This window comes from Ammospiza nelsoni, chromosome 7 (assembly GCF_027579445.1).
Source record: "Ammospiza nelsoni isolate bAmmNel1 chromosome 7, bAmmNel1.pri, whole genome shotgun sequence".
In the NCBI taxonomy this organism is placed as follows: domain Eukaryota; kingdom Metazoa; phylum Chordata; class Aves; order Passeriformes; family Passerellidae; genus Ammospiza; species Ammospiza nelsoni.
In genome coordinates, this window is record NC_080639.1 from 24,805,769 (window position 1) to 24,828,602 (window position 22,834).

Below are 22,834 nucleotides of genomic sequence, written 5' to 3' on the forward strand. Positions count from 1 at the left end.
ACTGGACTTGAATCACGGTGCCAGGACCTTCCTGTGGAGGAGAGGCTGCATGTTCAGGGTTGGGCAATGGCACTGTCGCTGCAGAATCTCTAGGGCAGCTTGACCTGGCCTGACAGAAGGAAGGGAAAGAATAGAAAGGTTGGGAGCCTGTCTGTAGTCAGGGGAAAAAAAAGTCAAGGATGTTTGTGTGGCTGGATCTGTGCATTATCTGGGAGGAGAGTGGGCAGGGGGAGGAAAGGTGGGTCTGTGGTTCATCTGTCCTTCACCTGTGGGCTGAGTACATCCATCCAGCTGGAGACACAAAGAGCTACGAGGCCACATACTGATTGCCTCCACCCGTCCTCCTACGGCCTGTGGTGCATCTCCTCCACCCTCCCTTTCTGCCTCCCCGGTGCCACATGGCCCTTTGAGGCTGGATGAGCCCTGCGGAGCAGCGATCGCTGACTGTGTGGGTAGCCCCGGCCCCTGCCAGCCGTGGAGGAGAATTGCCAGGAATGATGCCTGGAAATAGTGCACGGGATATTTGGTGGATCCCAGTGGAGCAGGCAGCACTTGCGTGCGAATTGGGGGGCTGTGGGGGCATGGGGTTGGGGAGGACCTGGCTGCGATGTCTCTGCATGGTGGCGCCGGTGGGACATCGATGCTGGTCGTTAAGTGTTCTGGCACACAGAAGAAATCGAAATCACTGGCTAATGGGACCCATTAGCTCCGTGCAGAGAGCCAGCAATTGATCTGGGGTCTCGTGTTCGTTTCTCCCCTTGCAGAGGTTGGGCACACACAAGGGCCCCTGGATGGGAGCCTCTACGCTAAAGTGAAGAAGAAGGACTCCCTCCACGGCAGCACCGGTGCCGTCAACGCTGCCCGACTCCCGCTCTCGGCAGCGCCCAACCACGTCGAGCACACGCTCTCGGTGAGCAGCGACTCGGGCAACTCCACTGCCTCCACCAAGACCGACCGGACCGATGAGCCGGGGGTGAGCGGGGCACCCAGCGGCCAGGCGGTGCTGAGTCCTGAGGAGAAGCAGGAGCTGGATCGTCTCCTTGTTGGCTTTGGCTTGGAGAGCACGCCGCCCATGCACAACCACGTGCCCGGCCCTGTGCCGGCGCGCCTGCCCACCATGCCGGGCCGCCACGTGGTGCCGGCTCAGGTGCACGTCAACGGGAACGCCGCGGCGCTGGTGGCCGAGCGGGAGACGGATATCTTGGATGATGAGCTGCCCAACCAAGATGGGCACAGTGTGGGCAGCCTGGGCACGCTCTCCTCCTTGGATGGCACCACCACTGCCAGTGAGACTGGCTACCAGGAGGCACCTCGGGTGGGCAGCCTGTCCTCCCTGCCCAACGGCCCCTCGAGCTGCAATGGGGCTGAGAAGCTGCTGAAGGAGGGGCTGTACGATGGCGAGCCGCTCTCCAACGGTGGCTACCCCTACAACAACCAGAACACCCTGATGGGCCACCACCTCCGTGATACGCTGCCTTCCTTGCGGCCCTCGGCATCCACTCAGGAGCACCTGGCTGGCTACCCTCAGCGCCTACCGGGCTCCCACGCCCCAGGGTGGCTCCAGCCTCAGCCACTGCCCAGCTCCCAGCCCTACCTGTATGCCTACGACCACCCTGGAACCTACCGCTCCCGGTCCTTCCCGGCAGTGGACACTGCCAAGTACGACGCCAACCCGGCGCTGCCCCAGGCCCCGGCTCGCAGTACCAGCAGCCGGGAGGCTGTGCAGAGGGGCCTGAATTCCTGGCAACAGCAAGGGGGGAGCCGGCCACCTTCCCGGCTGCAGGAGGGCGGCATGGAGAGCCACAGCCCCAGCATCTCTAGCTGCAGCCCCCAGCCCAGCCCGCTGCAGACGGTGCCCCCACACAGCCACAGCATGCCCGAATTCCCCCGGGCGCCCTCTCGCCGGGAGATTGAGCAGTCCATTGAAGCGCTGGATGTCCTCATGCTGGACCTCGCACCTGGCGTCCACAAGTCGCAGAGTGTGCCTGCCACCTCCCGTCAGGACAAGCCAGCCGGACCCCTGCCCTCCTCCCTCTCCACACAGCCCATTGCTGGTCTCTACGCCCGGCCAACTCCACAGGTGGCCCAGCCGAGGTCCTTCGGCACATCCGTGAGCCCCGTGGTCTCTGAGCCCGGGAGCAAAGCCTATTCTCCCGGAGAGCTGGACTATGGGGTGCATGATTATCGGGAAAGCTATTCACCCTACAGCTACCAGCTGGCACCGCTGCCAGAGCCCAGGAGCTACAGCCATGCCCCAGCCAGAGCACAGATGGGCACTGTCCCACTCAGCACCTCGTGCTACAGCCCTGTGGGGTCTCAGCAGCAACTCACCTCCTCCCCACCTTCCCCCACCGTCCCAGCACAAAACCAGATGCCCCTGAAGGGACCGGAGAGCTATGAAGACCTGTCGAGGTCGGCAGAAGAGCCCTTGAATCTGGAGGGCCTGGTGGCCCACAGGGTGGCAGGTAGGATCCTTTGGTTCCTAGGGGGGATGGGGAGGATCGCATGTCCCGAGGTGCTGGAGCACACGGGGGTGGCATGCATGGTACAGCTGGGAATAAGTGATGTGGAGACTCCTTGTCTGTGCTGGATCTGGGCTTGGGACTGAGCCCCCTGCCATGGAGACATGCAGGCCAGGGGAGCAGCCTGTGCTGCTCTTCTTTGCTGGGATCCTCCTTTGCAGCTTGCTGTCTGCAGCAGCATTGCTCAGAGTGGGGAAGGGGTGGCTGAGGGTGTCAAATCCCCTCCGTCATGTTAGGGTAATAGGGCTGGTCTGTCCCTGGTGGTGGGGCCAGTCATTGGATCTCTGGGGAATGTGTTTCTTTTGGGGAGAATATGGAAAATTTGGGAAAATGTTTTCATCTCTGGCTGAGGTTGTCCTGCCGGGCCCCACTTGGACATGGTGTTCTCCCTGCCTGGAGCATGATCTGGTATAGGGTACCAGCAGAGAACTTCACTTGTCTTGTGTTTGATGTCTCTATGCTCGTCCCTGATTTCAGTCTTTTCTTTCCCCCCTGGATTTCTGGGTTTGGTGCTCAGACCTCCTCCTTGGGCAGCTGGAGTGCTGCTGGAGTGGAGACCAGGCTTTTGGGAACTAGGCTTTTGTCTGTCAGCTGTAGTTCTGCCCAGCTTGGCCCAGGGTGGTTTGAATCTGGACCTAGCTGTGGGGCAGTGGTCAGGGGCTGGGAAGACATTTCCCAGCCCTACCAGAGGGGTTTGGTGCTTGGCTGGGTGAAGGCATTAGCTCTGTGCTGTGGAGGGCAAGCTGCACCCACCAATCCCCTGCGCTCCTGCAGCTCTAGCTTAGGGGCTCTGGGGACACAAGAGTGTCCCAGCTGCCCAGAAAGAAGGTGCCATGGTGCTGTGGCAGCTTGGTGCCCTCCCTTCCTACAGCTTCGGCTGCAGTTGTTCAATTGTGGAGTGACATTTGGGAAGGGTTTGGGGCTGTGGGCCAGCTCGTGATGCTGGGGCTTGGCAGCTCCGTCCCTTCTAACTCTGTGCTCAGTCCAGAAACTCGCCCGGCATTAGAGGGAGGGGGAAAAGGCTTGGCTGGAAAAATCCAACAGCATCAACCTCCCAGGCGTGGGGACTGAGTCACAGGGTGGGGGGCAGGAGGGGTGCAAGTGGGAGGAGTGGGATTGAGGAGGGTCATAGAGTTGTTGGAGGAAGTTTGCATCCATCTGGACCTGACCTCTGTGATCCAGATTAGATTCACAAAGGGTCATGGGGCTTTTGCAAAGAATTTAAACAAACCTAAGGACACATGGATGCCCAAACTGCGCTGTATGTCTGGATTTAATATTATAAACACCACATGCCTGCCCTCCCCTGCTGCCCCATATGAAGAATTAAAATGGGCTGGAAAAGTAGACAGTTCTAAGGAGAGGAGGAAGAGTATTTGCAGTGTGTGGGAAATGGACTTTTGATGGTGTCTACCAGAAACATTCATCCTCCCAACCTTGAATCAGGTCCTCAGGGCTGGGCTGGGGTTACTGTTGTCCCCTTGTAGCCACTGGGCTTGCCAGGGAGGAGAGGGGCATGTGGGGGATGGCCCCAGCCTGTGGCCACCTGTCCCTGCTGGAGCTGGGCCTTCTGTGCTGAGGTGGGGACAGCGCAGGCGGGTGGCCTGACCTCTGGCGGGAACGAGGAGTCCTGAAGGCAGCAGTGCTGGGAAGGGACAGCCAGCGGGGACTGTGGGGCATGGACATGTTTGTTTACATTCCCTGCTGCTATAAATTGCCTGCATGTCCTGGCACAGAGATGAGGAGCATCTCACACCTCCTCTGTTCTTGGTGGGGGAATGCTCCCATTCCTTTTTCCCACTGATGATGGAGGGGAAGACATGGCACAGGGCAGCGCTGGCATGCACAGCATCTCCCCACACAGGGGAGGTGGTCCTGTCATCCTTTAAGACCCCCTTATCTCCTAGCAAGGCATCTAGGGTCCCCCCATCTTGTCCCAGCCCTGAGCATTCTGTGATGAAGGGGACGTGCATGGTGCCATCCCTGATGGTGATGGGGCAGTTGTGGTGTTGCACAAGGCTACATATGACCAGGAGCCACCATTGATTTCCCATATGGGTTTATGTGGTGCCTGGAGCTAGGCAAGTTAGCTGATTGAAAAGCAGCTCCAAGCAGAGACTGAGCTCCTTCAGACCCCAAATGACCCCAGACTCATCTGTTGGACCCCAGCTAATATTTTTTTTTCTTTCTCTCTCTCTCCCCCTGTGTTGTATCTTGTGACATTTGTCCTGTCTGCCCCTTCCTCTCTCTGTGGGGGACTGTGTCTGTCCTCTGTGACCTCCCACCCTCCTTGCACTCCCTGTCCTGGTATGCTGGCAGAGTACAACGCCAAGCTCAGGGAACTCAACAAGAGCACCAAAGTCCCCCGTCTTCCTCTGAGCCAGCAGTGGTCCTTCTCTGGTTCGTTCATTCCACCTCCTTCCCTTTCCCTCCTTCCTTGTTCTCCAACCTTCCCCATGCATCCTTATCCTTCCCTCTCTTGCATTCTTCCCCCCTCTCATCCTTCCTTCCTTTTCCCATCTTTTCTCTCTCCTTCCCCTTCATCACTCCTTCCCTCTCATTCTTTCTTCCACCTCTATGCATGCTGAGTGATCTGTGTGTTGCATGGATGTGGGATGGAGGGAGGCTCAGGAGACCATTTCCATGCAGCATTGATCCCTTTTCTCAGCAGAGTGATGGCCAGGGCTCCCATTGAGCTCCTCCAGTGATGGGGAGCCCCTGGCCCTGGGTACAGACTCTCCTGCCCATGCTTGGTTTTGCATTTCATCCAAGCCTGGCACTGCTTGCTGGTGGGGCTTTCATTGCTGGGCCAGTCCTGGACCCTTGCTGCATCCCCTGCAAGCTTTGCCCTGACCATGGCTCACCCCCTTGGGAAGCAAGGGCTGGGGTGCAGCTCCACAGAACCCAGGTATAGCCAGTTGTCAGCCCAGGAGGGTCTCTCCTATGTCAGTTTAGGGATCCCCATGTCTTGGTGTGCAGCTGGAGGGTATGGGCTGCTGAGGCTGGGTTTTATGCAGTGTGACTCTTGCTCCTTGAAGGTGAGTTTGCCCTGGATGATGTGTGCTGGTGACCTGCTTGGTGCGTGTGCACCCACTTATTGCAGGGCAAGGAGAAGGTGGGAGATGGATTGGGGAGTCACCATCTTTCTGTGTGTCCTTTCTCTCCCCACTGGCACCTTGGGTTTCTCCCCAGGAGGACCAAAGAAGTTTGAACCCTCCCAGTCCTCAGCACAGAGTAAGGTATTTTATTGTACCCATTTGGGGTAATCAGGCAGGATGTGGGGACCAGTCTGTGCTAGGATGGGGTGAGTAGGGCTCTGGTTAGGAGCAGCACAGGACAGCATCTGTTCCTCATGCAGGCAGGGAGTAAGTTTGCATCTCTCTTCCCTGGGTGTTGTGTGTCCCCATTCACATCCCAAGGGCCTTGGGATATTTCTTTGTTCTTTCCTGTCTACTGTGGGGGTATGACCTGGCTCTTGCCAGGCAGTAGTTCTAGCATCTCATGGCCTAAAAGCAGCTACCTCCTCATTTGGCCTAAAACCTAGCTCCCCAGCTACAAAATTACCTGGGTTTGCCATCGCTCCTGTCTCCTCCTTCCCCAGCTGTTGTGCTCCCTGCCCTTCCCCAGCCCTAGAGCTGTGCTGAGTTTGAGGGCAGTGGGTTGGTACTAGGTTAGCTGTAGGTTTTGGGTGAGAGGGTGAGGAGTGGGGTGCAGGCTCCTGCTCCCCCTTTGTGAACAGGAATCTGCCATCCTGCAGCCAGCCACGGCGTCCTTGGGAGTCCAGTGACAGTACCGTGGCTAAGGGAGGCTGTGTCTGCTGAGGGGGCACAGCAAGCTGGGGAAAGGAGAGTTTGTTTTTCAAGCATAGTTTCCATCCCATAAATCACCCAGGGGGTCGGGGGAGCCATGCTCAGAGCCTGGGTTTCCTCCAGCCTTTGCTCCGGGCGGCCTGTGAAGTTTCCCACTCTCCGCTCCTGAACAATGAGTCCCTTTTTTCCCTTCTCCTCCCTCCCCTCCCTGTGGCCCCGGCCGCTTTCCATGTCTGGGGAGCAGAGCAGCCAGGGCTTGCCGAGCTCCTGGGTGTCCCAAGGGGCCAGATCCAGCACCCTGTGGTTAGGTGACGTGAAGCCCTGGGGACGGAGCAGGGGAGGGAGTCCCATGCTGCAGATGTGGGATGTGCACTGATAGCCAGGCTCCATCCATCTGCCGAGTTTAGTGCTTCCCAAATGGAAACTGCAAAGCAAGGCAGGCGTGCACAGCTCGAGGAGACAGTCCCTGCCTCTCTGAAGTGCTCGGGCCCTTCAGCTCACTTTGGAATGGGCCAAGGGATCATCCTGCTGATGCTCCTGCAGTGTTCAGGAGAACCCACAGTGCACAAAGTGGAAGGAAAAAACAGAAAATATGAGAGTTTGCTTTTTTCTCCCCCACTATCTTGTTTTGCCCTGTACTCGCAACTGCGGGCTTCAGTTTCTTCTTTTTTTTCTTCCCTTTAAGTGAAGAGCAGGACAAAAGATATGGGGTGGCCCTGTGCAATGCTGCCCATACCTGCAAGACAGCTTCCCAGGGACCCTCTGGGTCCCCCTGTTCTCTCCACGGGTCCTTTTAATGGCCATCTCCCGTGCCGGTGAGCACCTGCAGAAAGGATCGGGAGTTGTGTTTCAAAGCTGCTCTTAGTGGAATTTTCCAGGCCGCCTCTGCGGCTGGAGCCAGCCCCGTTGGCTCGCGTCCCCCGCCTCGCAGCCTGGCCGCCTCTCCCCCCGAGCCGCGATTTTATTGTTGTTGCCATTCACTGGGCTGATTATTTAGAAATGTGCCCGGGCCACCTCCTTCCCTGCTGCCCTGGCAGCCCTTGCCCTGGGCTGGGAAGGCTCTGGTGTGTGTGCTGAGCAGCCAGGAGGGGAGGTCAGCGTGGGTCCCATGTGGAGCCCCCGGGAGTGAGGGGAAGCAGCTGATGGCTGGTTTTCCTCCGCCAGCCCGTGGGAAAGGAGTTGGTGTTTGAAAAGTGCATTTCCTGGAGCGTGATGCTGGCCTTTCTCCTTTTTTTTTTTTTTCCTTTCTCTCCTTTTTCTCTTTTTTCTTCCCGAATGAGCTGACCAAGGGGAGCACGAGTGCTTAGTGATTGTGGGAAAAGTAGAGAGGACAGTGTTGTCACCACTTCTAGTGGGTAGGAGTGTCTCTGAGCTGTGCCCATGGTACTCTGCGGGGTTGCTGTGCACTGAACTCAGCACCATCATCCATGAGCCCAGAGTAACCTCTTAACCAGGTGAGGTGGGATAGAAAGTGTGTTTGGGCACTGTCAGGTGCTGGGAGAGTTGAGCTCCCCTGCCCTGTGCCAACTTTGTGTTCCTGGGCTTTATCCCAGCCAAGGAGATCTCCACAGCCCAAGAAACCCAATCTCCTGTGATGACTTGGTCGCTCCGTTCTTCCCCCAAGCCTGTGAACATTGGTGGCTCATAATGCGGGGATCTGGGGAAGATGTTTGGGGGGAGATGGAGGGGAGATGCTGATCTCTCCTGTTAGAGAGTCTTTGCACTGGGGACAGAGCAGCAGTGTTTTTTTTAGGGTTCCCTGCACCATTTCTCTGATGGGTTCTTTCTTCTTTATCTAGTGTTCCCTCTGCCTTGGGGATTCACAAAACCAGGCTTTTTCCACTGCTGTGGTTGAAGCCACATCTGGCTGTGGGTGCAGGGATGCAGGCTGAATACAGCTGTCCTTGTGCTGGCTGATTTGGTCATTTCCCACTATGATGCTGTCGGGAGGCCCTGTTGCTTCCCTGCTCTGCAGGGATGGGCTGTCTGGACTAATCTCAGGATGCTCTTGCCCCTTGCACCCACTGCTGGAGGTTGTCCCTGAAAATCTAATGGTGCTTGGGAGGGCTAGTGCAGTATTTCAGCCACTAGCCACAGCCCTGCCTTGCTCTGTCACCTGGTCTAGGGTCACTGTTGTAGGGTATATGGGCTCCAACTACCCATGCTGGTCTGGGGGTTTTTGTGCAGGTGAGTGCTGCAGCTGAGACCTCTCAGGTCAGGCCTGAAGCATCTCCTGCTGGTCCCCATCTCGGCTGGCAGCTGCTCACCCCTGTGCCGCCCTGTGCTTGCCCTGCAGGGGCACAGTCCCGGGAGAAGCCTCTGGAGGAGAGCGCTGTCCCTGCCCGCAAGCGGACTCCCAGCGACAGCCACTATGAGAAGAGCTCCCCGGAGCCGGGCTCGCCCCGCAGCCCCACCGTGCTCTCCCCTGAGGTGGTCAGCACCATCGCAGCCAACCCTGGAGGGAGGCCCAAAGAGGTGGGCTGGAGCAGAGGACTGCTGGGCTTGGGGGTGGCTGACTGGGGAGATGTGCCTCCAGGGAGGGGGATGGCTTGGTCAGCATTCACAGCAGCCACAGAGCTGGGCATCAGTGATGGTTTTTGTGGTGGTGAGGGTGGTGGTTAGCAGGGAGGAGGTGAAACCCTTCCCTTTTCCTCCTCTGCCCTCTCCTTGGGGTGTCCTAGAGGTTTGTGCCCATCATGGGGATGGGACTGACTCTTTCTCCTGCTCTCCCCAGCCTCACCTCCACAGCTACAAGGAAGCCTTTGAGGAGATGGAGGGTGCCTCCCCCACCAGCCCACCCTCCAGCGGCGGTGAGATTTCTCCCCCCACCCCAGCCTTCCCTGTGTCACCACAAACCCCTTACTCCAACACCTGTAAGTGCCACGCCTCTGGGAGGCAGAGGGGCTCGGTGGGTGGCTCTGGGCAAGCCAGAAATTTGCCAAGGGTCAGGCAGCTCCAGGTTCCAGACACCCACCACCATGTTAACCACTCCTCCTCTCCATCCTCCTTTCTCCTCCCTATCCTGCCACTCCATGCTGCTGTCAGCATCCCATTTACTTCAGCATCACATATTTGGCACGCTCTTCTTGGCTTTTCCCCACTCTCTACTCACTGGAGTGTTACTTTGCTGGGATCCCAAGGTGGGATGGGGAGAGAGGCATGCTATGACCCCATCCTGTCCTGCATCTCCCCATTTTTCCTACTGGCATGGCATGAAGAGAAGCAAAACTGCAGTGGCAGGCGAGTGGGAGGGAGGCAGGAGGGACTGAAGATCAGGAGGGCAGACTCACACCACATCACTTCTTGCTTACAGTTTCAAAGGCAGGAGGGGCAGAAGGCTGGGATGCTCTTTGCATGCAGCTTGTCTCTGCTCCTCCAGCACAGTGTCTCTGTTCTGACCTACCCTCTCTCAGTCACGGTGGGTTTGTGTGGACTGGGTTTGTGTGACCAGCTTGAGCAACGAGCCCTGAGGAGCAGCCACATGTCCGCACAGCACGACTTGGGCCAGAGCAGTGCAATGGAGCAGCCAGTCAACTGGGAAACCCATTGAAAAGATGACAGCCCCCCCATCCCCCCTAAAACACTTCTGTAGGCTGAAGGCTGAGGGATGCTCTAGGTTGGGGATGCTTGGGCTGAGCACAGCCCCTTCTGATGCCATGGTTGCAGTGAAGCCACCTGCCCCCACAGCTCAGCCTATGGGGCTTGGAAAAGTTCACAATTTTCTTGGGTACTGTTGCTCTTCCTTCCCTGCAATCCTCTGGTATTTGAGCCCTGTCTCTCGGGATGCGGAGATGAGTGTGGGAGCATTGCTGGGTGCTTGGCAGCTCGGAAATGGCCCTGTTGTTCCTGGGGACTGAGAGCTCGGCCGGGGGCAGCAGCAGCTCCTTTGGCAGTGGCTCAGTGGCTTTGAGAGATGAGTCACTTGCAGAGGTGACGGGAACAGCCTGGCTGGGGTCGTGGCCCTGAGACCGTGCTGCTTATCCAGCACCAGCCAGGGAAGCATGGGAAGCTTGAAGCTGCAGCTTTCACGCTTTGCAAAGTGGCCCTGAGGGATACGGGAGCAGTTCCCCTCTGTTGGAGATGGTGGTCCTGGGAGAATTCCTGGCCCTCTGAGGACCCTGCTGCTCATCAGCCAACTGAGGTGTGAGCTGACACTGTGCTTTGGGGTCAGATAGATCTGAAGGAATCAGATGCTCACTGGGGAAGGTGCTGCTGTCTTACTTTCCCAGGAACTTGGCTGCTCAGCTGCTCCAGCCCCAGGCTGCTGGGTGGACCTGGCCTTGCGGCAAGGGTCTGGCTTTCCTCTGGACCTCCCACCACCCACTGCCTCCCTGCCTCGCCACAGGCCCTGTGCCTGTGCCACCAGTCAGAGACATTCAGACACTGCTGGAGGCTCGTGCCCTTTGGTCTCTCTTGCTGAACATGATGCCCTGAGGTTTCCCCTGATACAGGAAAATACAGCATCAGGGAGATGGGGCAAACCCAGTGGGTAGGAGGGGGAGGAGGTGCAATCTGCTTGGGGCGGTCTGCCCTGCCCTGTGAAACCCCATGCCATCCATACCATAGCCATACACACATACACAGCTCCTCCTGGTGTGTATGTCTGGGCACAGGGGTGCAGAACTCACATGTGCATTGCCAGCCCTCTGTGTGAACATCCTCATCCACCCATTGAGCTGGTCTGGAGGGCAGAGGATTTTTGGCAGTCCTTCTGTCCCTTTTGTGGGGCTGATGAGCTGCTCTGGGTAGCTGGATTCCAGCTTGGCCAGATGTGAGGATTGGCAGAAAGGAGTTCAGGTGTGGGAGAGCTGGGTTGGGATGGCTGCTCACATAGGGGAAGTGAAAGGGGCTTCATGTCTTTATGGCGGGACTTTATGGGGATGGTGCTGAGAGATGGGGTCTGGGCCTGTCCTGATGGGAGTTGCCCCCTTTCTCCATCCTGCCAGCTTTGCAAAGGGGCAGGGGGCTTGTTCCCAGTCACCTCCTGCCCTGTGTCCTCTTCCAAATGAAGAGGGGGATCAGCATCCTTCTGCAGGGTGTTGCAGAAGGACATCTCGTGTTCTCAGCAGCCCTTCCTTGCAGCCATTGGGTGGGATGGGTTACAGGGTTCTGAACCCAAGGGCAGCTCCAGCCTTTCTGAGGCATCACTCCCACCCTGCTCTAACATCCTTATGTCCACTGTGCCAACAGTGCGTTCTCCCCCTGGCCTGGCCAAGACCCCGCTCTCAGCGCTGGGGCTGAAGCCCCACAACCCGGCTGAGATCCTGCTGCATCCAGTGGGAGGTGAGTGCGGATGTGAGTGGGGACTGCAGGCAGATCTTTGTGTGGGGGCATCTGTGAGGATACCCTGGAAGGGTCCCTAGTTTGGAGAAGGCACTTCCACCTCCCTTTTGGGACCAGGAGGCTGTGGGGGTCCTTGTTGCCTTTTGTGGGGCCTCTGGGACTGTGTAAGTATGTGGGATGTTTGTCTGCTCTGGGGGGCTCCACACAGTAGGGTCTTCAGCAGTGAAGGCTAGCAGATAACCCTGTGGCCCTGTTTCCTGCTCAGCCCCATACTCTTCTTTCTCCCACCCCCTACATTCCTTCTCCTCCTCCCTAGGACAGCTGGAGACAGTTTGCTCTCTGGGAGTTGGGCCTGTCAGCCAGAACAATATCCAGAGCTCTTTGCATCCTGGACAGCAGTATTTTAAGTGCAAAGGCCCTGCTGTCCTGGGGACGTGTCCTGGAGTAGCCTGCCAAGCCAGACCTTACTGCTCCCCAGCACCCAGGGCCCCTTCCTGAGCCAGCTCAGGGCTGAGTGGGACCTCCTCAAACCCATCTAAGCTTGGGGGCCACAGGTTGATTAAGCTCATACTTCAAGACCCTTATCCCTCTGCCCTCAAGGGTGAGCTGATGCTTTTTTGGTGTTTGCTGGGCTTTTTGGAGCAGCCCTTTGGTTACTCTCTTCTGCACTGTTCCCTCTTTCCCATCTGAAGCCAGCCTCCTGCATTCTGGACATCATTTCTGGGATGTTGATGTGATGTGGGGGTGTCTGAAGCCGGGTGTCAGTTTGGAGCACTTCCAGTGTTGGGAGGTGTGGGGCTCTCCTTTGTGCTGTGTGTGCCCCTGCCTGAGCAAGGCAGAGCTGCTTAACTCTGATTTCTCTTTCTGTCTCACACCTCCCTTCCTCCTCTCCCCACTGCCATCACTCCCCCCTGCCCCTCCGTCTCTCAGAGCTAGAAGGGGAAGCGGGCGGTGACTCTGAAGAAGGTAAGAAAGGCTTTTCTTTCTATCTCTCTTCCTCATGCAGCCTCACTGTTGGACTGTCCCTCAGAGCAGGCCCAGGTGTCTGTTCCAGCAGCCTTCCCTTGCATTGTCCCTCGGGGATGTAGGAGCCTGAGTCTTGCCTGTGCTGCTCCCTTCAGAGGAGGGGCACAGCATGCCTTGTGTCGTGGTAGGATTTCTCAGTGTCCAAGTGGGAGCTCCTGAAGGTCTGTCACACTGTGTGGCAGTCATCCCTGGGGACTGAGAGCTCCTGAAGGTCTGTCACACTGTGTGGCAGTCATCCCTGGGGACTGAGAGCTCCTGAAGGTCTGTCACACTGTGTGGCAGTCATCCCTGGGGACTGAGAGCTCCTGAAGGTCTGTCACACTGTATGGCAGTCATCCCTGGGGACTGAGAGCTCCTGAAGGTCTGTCACACTGTGTGGCTGTCATCCGTGGGGACTGAGAGCTCTTTGTCAGTGAGTCGCATCCTTACTGGTGGCATGCTGGGGATGCTGGCACGCTACAGCCAGCTTTGGATGAGCCTGGCGGGGATCTGGGAGCAACAGCCCCTGTTTTAGTCTCCTTCCCTCCCCTTTTGGCTTTGCTGTTGCCATTCAGAGTGAAAATAAACCAAAGTGCAGCACAAAAGGTCAGCAGGCGCAGAGGCCACCAGTGTGTTGCCAGCACGGCTGGCTGGGCAGTGGTGCAGCACCAGCAGCTGGTGCACATCTCCTGCCCCTCAGGCAGCTGCCCAGATTCCCCCCAGCTCTCCTGTCTCTGGGTTGTGCCACTTTGGGGATGCCAAGGGTGGGGCTGAGCTGGGACATCAGTTCAAGTGTGGCTGTGCTGATGGTGCAGGCACTGTGGGCTCTGGCATGGCACATCTCGTGTGGGGACAGAGGCTTTGGGAGTGGCTGTGATTCCTTGGAGTGCTGCCTGCTAGGTAACGGTTGTTGGGTGGTTTTGCTTCCTCCTTTATTGCATTTTTGTGCTCTCAGAGCTGGGATGAGGAACTGTATGTTCAGGATGGGTTTTGGGGAAAGAGTGTGTCTTCTTGGTGGGTGTGGTGCTTCCTCTAGCCCTAGCAGCCATCAGCATTTCTCCTTGGAAGTTTCTCAAAATGCACACAACCAAAATCTGAACACTGTGTCATAGTGGAGAAAGTGTTTGCTTGAAAAAAATGTTCTACTTTCAGAACTAATTTTTCAATTATGGCTTTTTGGATACATTAAAGGAAGCAAAGCTGGGATAAAACCAGGCTTTTATCCCATAAGTTCCCCCAATCTTTACTATTTCTGTGCAGCTTCAAGCCTCCAAAAACTCAAACATTGCCTCTCCTCTCCTTCCCACTAAACCCCCAGGAACTCAAGCTGTCCTGCATCTCTGTCCCCTTGCATGATGGTTGTCCCCCAAGCAAGGATGTCCAGTGACTCCGCACTGCCCAGACTGAGTGGCCACCATGGGCCTCTAGCCCTGCTTCATCCTCTGTGAAATTATATTTTTGGGCATTGAATTTATAGTTCTGAGAAGGGACTGGTGTTTTGGTCTACTGCTGGCTCAGGGCCCTCTGCACTGAGCCACACTCCAGGGGGACAGTGCCTGCCCCTCTGTGCTCTGCCTAGCACATCCCAACTGGAATGGCTGCTCTCTGTATGGGCTTGGAAGATGCTTTGGCAGTGTGGGAGCTCAGGATGTGGCTGTCAGCTCTGAGGAGACTTTAAAACAGCCTGACACAGATGCAGCACTGGGGATTTCTGGCCAGCGTGCAGCTCTGCTTGGATTTGGGATTCCCAAACAAATGCCCATCTCCTTGGTGACTCAGAGTTTCTCTATTTTCCCACCCATTTTCCCATCTCCAGAGTCCCTTCCAAGAAAATACAAAGAGGCAAGATCAGATTTTTCAGACTAAAAAAATCCTGCCTGAAACTTCCTAACTTTTCTTTTCTCCTGTCCTGCATTGAATCAATGTACTGGAACCTGTGCCCATGGCCACACACCTCACTGTGGCACAGCCCCCAAGCCCCCTGCTCCTGCCTTTTTGTGAGGGGCTGGCATTTTCACAGCCCTATGGTCCTAACCTCTTGCAGGCTGACTCATATGTACTGTCTGGCTAATTTTAGTCTGGGCTGGGGAGCTGGGAAGGGGAAAAGTGAGTAGCTGTGAAATTAATTTAATTACCTAAGCTGCAATGGATTTCTTGCAGCTGCCCTGGGTAGTGCCTCATCCCTGTCACTCAGGATGTCCTGCCTTAGATGCTGGTACCCAGCCTGTGCAGAGGTCCATGGTCTGGATTTGGCTCAGATCTTCCCTAGGGTTGTTGGCCAGGGACATCAGCCCAAGGGAGGAACTCCTCCCCTCTCCATAGGCAAATGGAGCACAGAGATGCTGTGGGGGAAGGAGTGGGACCTATGACAGTCTTTTTCATTGCATGTCTCTGTTCCAGCTCGGAACATGGAGCCGTGCATTGGCGTTGCTGATGGTGAGCAGGCCAGCTTGCCAGCAGGCTGAGCCAGAGCCCAGCTGTTATGACTAATAATAACAATAATAATGTTTGTAATGCTAATTACTACTGCAGAGCTGCTTTGGGCATGGCCAGCCTGGAGGCAGGGACCAGCAAGGCTGCCTGGCCCATAGGATTTGATGCCAGTGGATCTTGGGTAGGGCAGGCTGAGGTGTGACGTGGCTGCGGGGCTTGGGGGAATGGGACTGAAGCTGCAGCCCCTTGCTCTGGGGCAGCTTTTGGTTGGGCCTGTGGGGGCTGTCACAGGGATGGATGGAACAGCCTGGGTGGAACAGGAGGTAGGGGACAATGTATGAGAGAGGACTGACTCTGGTGTCTGCCATGGCTGGTAATGGCCAGCCCAGCACACTGCTCCTGGCACAGGACAGCTTGGCGGCTCTAAAGGAAAATTGCTTTTCTTGCTTGTGGGCTCTGGTTTCAAGCTGGACTGGGAGTGAAGTGTTGGATGCTGCAGTGGAAATAGCTGGAGTTGCCCTCTGCTCTGCTGCTGGAGATGGCTGGCAGAGGTGGGCTGCAGAGGGCAGGGAGCACAGGGCACTGTCATCAGTGCTGTGTGAGTCAGCGCAGGCTGGGCAGTGTCACTGGCTCTATTTTTAGGGGCTCTGGATGAACAGGGAGCAGGATGTGTTCTCTGTGGCATCCTGGGTGGGAGGGATCCTGACTCAGAGCAGGGTGAAGGGGCTGTGGCAGGCAAAGGGATCGTGGTCCCATGTTCCAGTCCCCTCAGGGAAAGAGGTGACTCCTCTCCCTGTGTCCTGGCTGGGGTCTTCAGCATTCTTGAAGCAACTTCAAGGTCTTGAGTGAGCCAGATGTGTTTTTGTACAACCCCTGGTGGAAGAGGTGGGGAGAAATGTTCAGCTGGAGGAGGTCAGCTCAGGCACCTTCACTGGTGTGAAATGTGGGTCCTGGGAAGGGGTGTGGCCCCTTTTCCATACAAGCTGTAGGCTCATCTGTTTTCACCTCTCTCTTGCTGCAGAGCCCAGGAGCTATGTGGAGTCAGTGGCGCGCACGGCCACCACGGGCAGGGGAGGGACACTGCCCGCTGCCCAGCCCGCTGCCCAGCCTGCTGCCCAGCCCGCAGGCCCAGAGGTGCCCACCAGGAATGGCACTTTCTCCAACTCCTTCATCGCCCCCAGCCCTGTCTCCACCAGCAGCCCTATTCACAGCATGGATGGGTAAGGCAGTTGGGAGCACGTCCCAGGGGCTGGTGGGGCTGGGGCTGAGCCCTGCCTGGTGCACAGGCTTAGAATCACAGAGTCACAGAATCATTAGGGTTGGAAAAGACATCCAAGATCCTCACTGAGTCCAGCCTTTGACTGAACATCACCAAGCCAACTAAATCTGAGCACTAAGTGCCATGTTCAGTTGTTTCTTGAACATCTCCAGATATGGTGCTTGTTCCCACATGGAAACTGCGTTTGCAAAGACTCGCATCTCTCCATGCAGGGTTTGGGTATCCCAGCCAGCTGTACATTTTGGTGTCCTGAGAACACAAATCTGGGTTACTGCTGGTTATTTGGTGGTTACTGGACCTCAGAAAACTCTCACCTGGCCCCTGGGAAGAGGGATGGGTTGTGCTAACCCCTAGCCCTGCGTTAGGTTGAGCATAAGTCCTCTGGGGTGAGATGGAGCTATTGTCCCTGTCCCCGGTCTACCCTGCCCACAAGCTGTTCTGCAACCACACAGGCTGGCAGGGCAGAATAAATCAGGTGTTTGCTGGGAGCAGAGCTGGAAAAAGGCTCTGTTCCCCAGAGAATCGTATTTTGAGATGGAACTGGGATTCATGGTGGAGCTAAAGCTGCCTCTAGTTGCTTCCATGAAGCTGGCTGGACACATCCCACAGTTGCCTCTAAACAACCAAGTAGCTGACTGGCTCTGTGCCTCAGTTTCCCTGTGTGCCACATGCAGGAAGGTGCCAGTTCCAGTCAGCAGCAGGAATGAGTGATGGAGCTGAATTCTGGCTTTCTTTGTCTCTCCCTAGGGCCTCCCTCCGCAGCTACCCATCGGAAGGCAGCCCCCATGGCACGGTTACACCTCCCCATGCCTCAGCTGAGCCCTTGTACCGCTCGCCTGTTGGCTCACAGATGCCCTCTGCTCACAGCAGCTACCAAAACTCGTCTCCATCTTCATTTGCAATGGTCCAAGGAGGGGTCCCGGGCTCGGCATACAGCAGCCCTGACTACCCTGATGGCCGAGCTGCTGGGCCAGAACCCAGAATCCTTCAGCCAGAACCCCAGGCTCGGCCACAGCCACAGGTCAATGTGGTGGGGGTCCACACCCTGCCAGGGAGCCCCCGCAGCCTGCACCGGACAGTGGCTACCAATACCCCGCCCAGCCCTGGCTTTGGGCGAAGAGCCATCAACCCCAGCATGAGCGCTGCTCCCGGCAGCCCCGGGCTGGGCAGGCATGCTGTGATGGCCCATGGCAACCTGGTGGCCCCACCAGGCAGCCCCAGCCTGTCCAGGCACCAAGCAGCGGCAGCCACGTCCCCTGGCAGCCCCCTGTATGGCTACTCCAGCCCAGAGGAAAGGCACCTGACCCTGTCTCGGCAGAGCAGCTCCTCTGGCTACCAGCCTCCCTCCACGCCGTCCTTCCCCGTGTCCCCGGCGTACTACCCTGGCACGAGCACGCCGCACTCCTCCTCCCCGGACTCGGCTGCCTACCGCCAGGGCAGCCCCACCTCGCAGCCTGCTCTGCCCGAGAAGCGGCGCATGTCGGCCGGGGACCGCTCCAACAGCCTCCCCAACTATGCCACTGTCAACGGCAAGGTGTCCTCTCCCCTCTCCAGCGGCATGTCCAGCCCCAGCGGCGGGAGCGCCGTCGCCTTCTCCCACACTCTGCCGGACTTCTCCAAGTTCTCCATGCCAGGTAAGGGATGCTCTTGGAGGTTCCCACGTCCCCCTGCCCTACTCAGGGCTCTCCCCTCCTCCTCCTTGCTGGCTGTCAGGAAAGGGATTGCAGCCGTGTCCTGATTTACCCCTCCTGTCCATCCGCAAACCAAAGGCACCGCTGGGGCTGGGGCCATTTCCTGCACTTTCTGACAAATCCAAACAGGAAAAACACCGACTAGCATCTCTGGCATAAACAGCTTCCAGACATGTGTGTGAGGAGATGAAAGCTCCTGGAGGCGATTTTTCTCTGCCGTGGGGATGCACTGACCTCTTGACCTCATTCCCAGAGGGCTTTACCCCACTGGGACCCCGCTGCCTCCTCATTTCCAATGGTGCCGTGCCCCAGGTGCCATCCTGCCTGGTACGCTTTTGCCAGCTCTGGTTACAGACACCTTGGTGACGTCAAGATTGGGCTGATAGGAGCAGGGGAATAAAGCTGTGGGGCAGCAGTGGCTCCGACTGCTGCGCCAGTTTCCCTGCTGAGCAGGCTGCCCTTTGTGGGCACTCTGGCACTCATCCTGGCCCTGTGACTCCTGTGGCCAAGGACCTTTCCCAGGGGGGAAGCATGAGCAATTAAAACCCGTAACAATTAACAAGCAGCTTGGAGAGGGGAGTGAGCCCCCTGCCTCTCCGAAGGTGACCAGATTGCTGAGGGCTGATAACATGTCTCCAGCAGAGATGCTATCTAATCCTCTTGGTTGTTTGCCTGCTTGTTTTTGGAAAGCAGGTGATTGTAAATGTTGCCTGAGCAAATGACAGCTTCACAGCCAGAGGACCAGCTCCCCTTGGGGCTGTGCCTCTGGTGGGCACTGAACAAGGCACAGTCAGGCTGGGGCTGCTTTGCCTAGGGTAGATTGACCTGTCCAGTTACTCTTCACAGAGCAAAGATAAGGGAAGAAATTTACTTTTATGAAGTGTGATCCAAATCTTGAACATTAGAGAGCAGTGAAGGTCCTCTGAAGTCAGGATCTCTCTGGCACCTCCGGACATACTTCTTTCCTCCAACAGTTTTTATTTCACCTGGCCAGCTTCTTTTAAATAAAGAATTCCCATTTCATCTCTGGCTGTGTGCCATAGGGGCTCGTCTGACACACAGCCCTTCGAGGCCCCTTGAATTTGGATTTAGCTTTAGATGCCCACCAGCCCCATAAGCTCCAGGTAGTGATCAGCCTGTCTGGGTATGGTGCAAGGATCTGAAAGGAGGTGGACGTATTAATGCTTTGGCTGGATGTAGAGTTTCAGATACAGCATCTTTTAACTTTTTTCTTGTCTTTTCTTCCCTTTTCTGCAGACATCAGTCCCGAGACTCGTGCCAATGTCAAGTTTGTGCAGGATACTTCCAAGTACTGGTACAAACCAGACATCTCCAGGGAGCAGGGTAAGTAGATGACACAGGGTGTGTCTGGGATCACAGGGATTACCAAGGATTTCCTTTATGGATTGGGTTGAGAGTGAAGGTGAATAATGACTGCTCAGGCTGCTGCAGATGTGGGATTGAAGCCCCATTCAACTGCAGTTTGTGTGATGTGGGCTCTTCAAACCTTCCTCTTGGTAGAAGAGCTCCAGTCCCTGCAGTGTGCAGTGGATCTATGTTTGCAGTTCAGGGTGCAAAACACCTGGATGTTGAGCTAATAATGCTCAGAGGTATCTTGGAAACATGGCTAAAACGAGTGGGGGGAACAAGGAGGTGGCAGGATACCTTCAGGAGCATGGTCCCAGCATTTGGGCCTTGGCTCCTGCTTGCTCTCCAGGCTGGTTGCTCAGACAAAGGCAGGGTGGGAACTGGAGATGCCCACACAAGGGCAGGGGAGGTGGGGGGAGATGAGCGTGAGCCTGGCAACCCACTCAGCCATGCAGGAGGCACAGTAACATTGTGGTGCCGGGCTATGAGATATGGAGATGGGGCACCCTGTCCAACCCACACCTGCTGATGTCTTGAGGGTGTGTTGGTTCTCACTGTGCCTCTCTGAGCTCTGCCGTTCTCTCCTGAAGCCATTGCCCTGCTGAAGGACAGGGAGCCGGGGGCTTTCATCATCCGGGACAGCCACTCCTTCCGGGGAGCCTATGGCCTCGCCATGAAAGTTGCTTCTCCACCTCCCACGGTCATGCAGCAGAACAAGAAAGGTATTGTGTGCCCTTCTCCTTCCCACGCCCAGATGCCTTCCATTGTTTAGCCAGGGCGAGCGGGCAGCTGGGGCTGCTGAGCCAGTCGTGCCCTTGGGTATGTGCTGATGTGGCAGGATCCCTGCCTCCCGGGGTACAGGGAAGCACCAGGCATCCTCTGCCCTGAGCTGTGGAGGGCTCAGGAGCACCTGCATCTTGGACTTCAGTATAATGAAATGGGTACAGCCTCTCTAGCCCACCAGCACATGGGGATGCTTGGCTTGGGGTTGACCGTGTGCAAAGGGACAGATTTGAGGAGGGTGTGTGTAGTGTTAGGGACCCATCTCTTGACCTGGAGCACTGGTTCCTTAATGGTACTGCATAGTAATAGGAGGAGGGTGGCTGTGGTGTGAGAACCTCTAATCTCTTCCCAGGAGACTTGGCCAATGAGCTGGTGAGGCACTTCCTCATCGAGACAAGCTCACGAGGTGTGAAACTAAAAGGATGTCCCAACGAGCCTAATTTTGGTAAGTGCCCCCAGCGTGCTTTCCACATGAGGGGTTGGGTTGGGAGAGCCTTGCCTTCCCCATACTGTCAAAGCAGAACTGTCTGGGAGAGCCTGTTACTGCCTCTTGTCCCTGTGTAACTGAATGCTGTGGGCTTTTGGAGCCACTGTGTACACGCACACTCATGAGAGCACACAAACGTGCCAGCATGCATAGGGACATACCTTTCTACACACACAAGTAGGACAGCTGATGCTGCTGGGAGGGTGGAGGGCAGGGGCTGCCCTTGTTCCATTTATTCCATGACAAATGTTGTCTGAGGAGCTGCATGAAGACCTCTGCTGCACTTTTTGCTCCTAAAGTGGCCCTGGCACCTCTGTCCCCTCCCTCAGCTGTCTGTGGAGGGCTTCCCAGTGGTTTCAGTGAGAGGAACTGCTACATGTGGCATTAGGACCATTAGTGAAGAAACTCACCTAAAAGCCTGTTTCCATCCCCCCAGAGCAATGGTGACCTAATCAGGGAAAGCTGGAGTTTCTTGTTCCTTTTCTTGGTTAATGGTTATCATACTTTGGATTGTGCGGTTCCATAGCCCAATGATTTTGCAAAAGGATCATTGTATTAATCCAGCAGGTGCAAACAATTCTTCATCTGGTAACACTGGCCCTGTGCTGACCATCTTCCCTCTCTCCCCAGGCTGTCTCTCAGCGCTGGTGTACCAGCACTCCATCACGCCCTTGGCGCTGCCCTGCAAGCTGGTCATTCCTGACCGAGGTAAGAGCATTGCATCTGTCCTCACAGCCTGCAGGGAGTGGGTAGGTTTCCAAGCAGGGAGCACCAGTAACCCTCCCATGTCTCCTAGATCCTATGGAGGAAAAGAAAGACTCTGCGTCAGCCACCAACTCAGCCACGGACCTCCTCAAACAGGGTGCAGGTGAGTTGAGAGGGGTTGTCATGGGGTAAATTTGGCTTGGAGTACTGCTTGACTCCATGTCTGCTGTCTCCCTTTGCAGCCTGCAACGTCCTCTTCATCAACTCAGTGGAGATGGAGTCTCTGACGGGCCCCCAGGCCATCTCGAAGGCTGTTGCTGAGACGCTGGTGGCTGACCCCACGCCCACAGCTACCATTGTTCACTTCAAAGTCTCTGCACAAGGCATCACCTTAACAGACAACCAGAGGAAGTAAGAGCCTCCATGGCCACATCTCTGGCCAAAAGCCAGTGTTGGCTCATTCCCAGAGCCTACAGGGATGTGATTCAGAAAGTGTGTTGGTGAAGGATGTCCCTGGGATGGCATCAGCCTGGTCATGGACATGGCTAGGCTTTGTCCTTGACTCTTGGAACATCCTATAGGAGACCTATGGCAGCGTCCCCTGGGCTGGTGGAGCTGGGTTGTGGTGAGACAGTGGTGAAGCTTCCCTGGCCCTGATATTCCCCATTTTGTGTTTCAGATTGTTCTTCCGAAGACACTACCCCCTCAATACTGTCACCTTCTGTGACTTGGACCCCCAGGAACGAAAGTGAGTGTCCCAACCTGGGGGGAATGCATGACCCCCAGCCCTTTCACTCCTCTAGTCTCCTGGGTTGCTTGGAGCAGGGCCTTTGCTTGCTCTCTCCTCTGCTCTTGCAGAGAGCAGGAATGCAAGGTCCCCTTGGATACTGTGGTGCAGTGCCAGCTTCTTCTGGTGACTTTTTGGTGTCTCCAAGCACCTTCATGCTGAGGGAGAGGTGCATCATTTTTCCATATAGCCAAGCCTGTGCAGAGCCAGGCTGGTCTTCCAGCATTGATGTGGTGGCCCCCATCATTGCCCTGTTTCTCTCTGGGGTGCAGGAGAGACCATCTCTCACACATTCTCTTGTCCTTGCAGGTGGACTAAAACTGATGGCAGTGGCCCAGCCAAGTAAGTACTTTCTGTGCTTCCCAGCAGATTCCTCCCAGCTGCTGTCGAGGTGGCTTCCGCCTGTGTTTGGGCATTGGCTGGGAGATGCCCTGTGCAGGGCATCCTGGCCGTGTTTGAGGTGGACTCAGCTCCTCACTGCAGGAGTGTTTCACCCAAGCATGAGATCATAGTCTTGGGAACTCTGGATGCATCTTTTAGTCCCAGATTCCTAGTCAAAGCAGGCATGGCTCTTGCTGAACTGACCAAACTGGAAACTCTCCCAACATTGGGAGAGCTGGGGAGTCATTGGGAACCAGGTTATGGAGCAGAGCTGGGGTTATACTGATGGCATGTGAGCTAC

At 56.4% G+C, this 22,834-nt stretch overlaps 1 protein-coding gene across 3 annotated transcripts in view; it reads left to right on the plus strand.

The window, feature by feature from the left end:
• TNS1 (tensin 1) overlaps nucleotides 1–22,834 on the plus strand; it is a 64,791-nt gene that overhangs the window by 36,781 nt on the left and 5,176 nt on the right. For all 3 annotated transcript variants that reach the window (XM_059475652.1, XM_059475654.1, XM_059475655.1), the window contains 16 exons: nucleotides 765–2,465; nucleotides 4,842–4,922; nucleotides 8,628–8,806; nucleotides 9,066–9,141; nucleotides 11,522–11,614; nucleotides 12,545–12,580; nucleotides 16,074–16,272; nucleotides 17,079–17,965; nucleotides 19,280–19,366; nucleotides 19,981–20,112; nucleotides 20,526–20,618; nucleotides 21,291–21,368; nucleotides 21,457–21,528; nucleotides 21,608–21,776; nucleotides 22,045–22,113; nucleotides 22,462–22,494. In XM_059475652.1, the coding sequence (XP_059331635.1) occupies nucleotides 765–2,465; nucleotides 4,842–4,922; nucleotides 8,628–8,806; nucleotides 9,066–9,141; nucleotides 11,522–11,614; nucleotides 12,545–12,580; nucleotides 16,074–16,272; nucleotides 17,079–17,965; nucleotides 19,280–19,366; nucleotides 19,981–20,112; nucleotides 20,526–20,618; nucleotides 21,291–21,368; nucleotides 21,457–21,528; nucleotides 21,608–21,776; nucleotides 22,045–22,113; nucleotides 22,462–22,494 (3,985 nt within the window). The remainder of the gene's footprint in view (nucleotides 1–764; nucleotides 2,466–4,841; nucleotides 4,923–8,627; nucleotides 8,807–9,065; nucleotides 9,142–11,521; nucleotides 11,615–12,544; nucleotides 12,581–16,073; nucleotides 16,273–17,078; nucleotides 17,966–19,279; nucleotides 19,367–19,980; nucleotides 20,113–20,525; nucleotides 20,619–21,290; nucleotides 21,369–21,456; nucleotides 21,529–21,607; nucleotides 21,777–22,044; nucleotides 22,114–22,461; nucleotides 22,495–22,834) is intronic.